A 3,599-nucleotide genomic window follows, 5' to 3' on the forward strand; every position below is an offset into this window, starting at 1 on the left:
ATCTCACCCACGCAGGTGAATTGGACATGCCCTATAATAAATAATCGATGATAATTCTTTTTTGTATGGACAATGCTGCACCCACTCACAATCCCTCTCTGGTCACTGCCTAATAGAAGTATTATTAGTAAGAAGTAGTAGTATTAAAAAAAACTCAGTCATCGGCTAAGAAAAACTCAGTCAACCTTCCTCAGCCCCCTCACATTTCTTATCTTCCCCATTCTTCCCTTCCTACCTCCTCCTCTGTTGACTCACGCTAGATCCCCCATCCACAGCCGGCACTCTCTGGTGGCCGCCCCTCCCCTTCGCCACCATTGCCGGCGGACACGCAGGCCCATGCTCTTCCCCGCCCCGCCCCTTCTTCATATCCGATTCCCGAAGTGCTCGAGGAGGCGCTCGAGCTCGGCATGCTCGCCGGCGACACCGGGGCCCTGCACTCTCCGTCGCCGCCATGAGCGTCTCTACCTTCTCCCGCGCGCCATGAATCCTCCCTCCCCCCTACTCGAGACGCCATCAAGGTCCGGTTCCAACTCTTCTTCTCCCCTCGATCCGGATGCTCTGCTCTCCGACACCATCTTTATTTGCTTGTTCGATTCAGTCTGGAGCAGGAGCAGCTGCTACTCCCGACCTCCAGTTCCTTATTTCCATGGATGACCACGAAGACCTCCGCGTGATGTGCTGCTGCTCGGGGCCCTCCCTATGCTTCTCCTCGCTCGTACGGGTCCAGGTTAGTCTCTCCGACCCTGCCGCCTGCTCGTCCCCGTCAAATCGGTGCGTAGCCTCACCGTGTGCAATGTTCATCGCCTAGGGTTAGCTGCTCAGGGGCCATGGTGTGTTCCGTGTGGCGCTGCCTTCGCGGCCGCCGCCGTTGCCTTGTTGTGTCTCTGAGGTCCCTGCTCGCCAACTCACAGACGGTTGTTCTCCGACCAGTTAAAAAAGAGTAAGCTTTCTTCCAAGCCTATGATTTTCCTTTCATCCTCTTAGTTGGTGCCTTTGTTGATGATGCAGCCCTGAATGGTTCAGATTTTCTGAAGGAGAAGGAGGTGCCGAAGGGGATGGGAGCAACCAGTCTGAATCGAAGAGTATGTTTTGATTCTGAGATGCACTGCACAGTATTTTTATTGTTCTAAGAAATCTATGTAGTTGTCTATGGAGCATTTCCTTGAAGTGATGGTTGGGCATATTTGTTTACTCATTCGAACTTCCAGATTACCTTAGTCGGCAACTCCAAATATTTCTTAGATGTCTTACCGCAAGCATTGTACTGCAAAAATATACTCCCTCTGTCCCAAAATAAGTGTCTCAACTTTGTACTAACTTTAGTATAATATTGTACTAAGCTTGAGACACTTATTCTGGGACGGAGGGAGTATATACTAAACCGGTTCATGGTAGATCAACCATATCTCGTTGATGCTCTCACCTATTAGGATATGTACATGAAAAGAAGGATATGCTCAAACTGCTTAGTCCCAACAACCAATCATTCAAGTGCACCATTTTACACTCTGGAAGCAGGAAGTGCAACTTCTTTAGTCTTTAGAATTAGAATGGATCAGGTGTACTCCAGATGTTTTCAGTTTTAAATAATTATGCACACAAGAGTGCATTGCGAAATAGCAATAAAAAGGATTTTGACTGGTACCGAAAAGGATTAGACCTCCGTAGAAACAATTCGCTGCTGCTGACTCAGACAGAGTTGTGCTGCACCACGTCGATCTCGCCGTCATCGAAGTCGATGATGGACATGCCCATATCTTGCCGCCTGCATGGCATGTGTAGTGACCGTATGGATATGAAGTTGATCCTATTGCTCAAAGGATACATATCATCTTTATGTGTTTCCTGAACTGGTCGGATTAGCAGTGATGTTTGCATCTCCTCCCTCTTCCTACTCGAACACCACTTTATTCTAGGAACTGATGGCATGTCCTGCCATGAAGAATTTGAAGCGGTCAGAAGACATAAGAGCCGGGTCCTAAACTATGTTAAGGCCATGCTGATGTGTAAGAGTTTGCGGGTGACATCCTCCATGGCAATCATATTCCCTCCAACATCCTTCAGGCCATGGCGACCAGGTAATGCTAACAGCTCAGTTGGATAAAGGTTCCTTATGTCTTGCGATTTATTCGAGTTGGGTTACTCTATTGTGTGGCTCACGTCGGGGTTGAGTAGAGTTAATCTTGCCTATGCTAGTGCTAGCCTGCTGGATTTGGGTGATATCCAAAGATACATTTAAACTTACACTATAAATTATAACTTGCAAACAAATTTCCTTAGAGGGGAATTATAACATGCAAGCACTATAAGTTCAGTGTATTATTATTAGTACTGCATAGCAAATTAGCAATCCAGTTCATTCATAAATAAGATTTCAACACACCATTGGTATAGAATATCGTACATAGTTCCGAGGTCTACATCCCTCGCCTGATCCTGAATTTGACCCATAAATAGATTTCAGAGACACAACTGTAAATATATTAAGTAAGAGCAATTACCAGAGGTGACTGTTGCTGCTGTTTTGCCGGCAAGAGGCCATGCATCTGTGCATACAGCAGCCACGGACTAAGCATTCCTTCACAAGCAGTAAGGTGTTCTTGCCCTTGCCTTCCAGCTGTTGCATGAATAAATGACAAAGTATTAGCATCACAAGCGAAGAATAACAGAAATTGTCTTATCAAACGATGGTGCAGTCGGACTAATAACTAACCATAGCGGTGAGGTCTTTGCGGTGCATTCCTGGGCCTAGCGAGTCGAGCACCTGGATACACTGAAAATAGGCATTTTTTAGTTTAGGTCCCATCTATACAAACATCCGTCCTCGATTGAATTAATAGTAATATGTACGAAACTGAGGCTCACCATATGATGTTCCAAATAGGTTGTAGCCCTCTTTAATACCCATCTTGGTGCGTCATCCTGTATAGAGCTAAATTCCTTATCTTAGAGATGCATGCATTCTTTAAGAACAAAATTCATGTGTTCATCAGTATTTGCTATGGGAGTATTGCGTCCAAGTTGGTACGATTCAAAAGCTACATCTTGATGCGTCATCATGTATGGATCATTTGTCTGGTCATTACCCAGGATAGAAAATCATAAGATTAGTAGAGCATAACAATGTAGGTATTGTAGTAGACGTAGGATCGGCAAAAGTAATTTGCAGATTTTTAGTGTTTTGAGTACCAAGTTCAACAGAGCCTCTCTTATCATTATCCGGCGTATTTTTCAAGTTGATTTGAGCCAGTAAAAGGCTCCATACCTGAACAAAGGAAAGAGAACCCGAATGTACGATCAAATAAACATTGTCGACACAGTTGCAACATAATTAAATCGACGAACTAACCATCTTCAATTGTGCAATATGGGTCTCGTACTCTGCTGAGTTGGGGTACCTTAACCCCTGAAATTTGGACGTTAGGCCCTGCATTCACCATTTTTCAACATAGAAAACCATTAATGAGATGTAAAACGAACGGCTTATAGCATTCTGCTGTGCAACTATTTATTTTTTAGAACTCTGTTGTCAAAATTCTAATCCTGACTAATGTTGCAACAGGTCAAAGAAGTTGAACCTGAAGAAGTGCAGGGAAGAA

At 44.7% G+C, this 3,599-nt stretch overlaps 1 protein-coding gene across 6 annotated transcripts in view; it reads left to right on the forward strand.

Annotated features, from left to right (window-relative positions):
• The first annotated feature begins 212 nt into the window (after window positions 1–212).
• Window positions 213–3,599, forward strand: part of LOC119302725 — a 4,066-nt gene continuing 679 nt past the window's right edge. The window contains exons 1-6 of one of the 6 annotated variants that reach the window (XR_005147710.1): window positions 213–518; window positions 599–727; window positions 809–940; window positions 1,024–1,082; window positions 1,917–2,078; window positions 2,465–3,556. Coding sequence is in view for 3 of the 6 variants with exons in the window: in XM_037579770.1 (XP_037435667.1) it covers window positions 828–940; window positions 1,024–1,082; window positions 1,917–2,078; window positions 3,563–3,576 (348 nt within the window). In the remaining 3 variants the exon portion in view is untranslated. The other 5 variants (XM_037579770.1, XR_005147711.1, XM_037579768.1 and 2 more) reach the window with 5 other exon arrangements.

Source organism: Triticum dicoccoides, chromosome 5A (genome assembly GCF_002162155.2).
Source record: "Triticum dicoccoides isolate Atlit2015 ecotype Zavitan chromosome 5A, WEW_v2.0, whole genome shotgun sequence".
NCBI classification, from domain to species: domain Eukaryota; kingdom Viridiplantae; phylum Streptophyta; class Magnoliopsida; order Poales; family Poaceae; genus Triticum; species Triticum dicoccoides.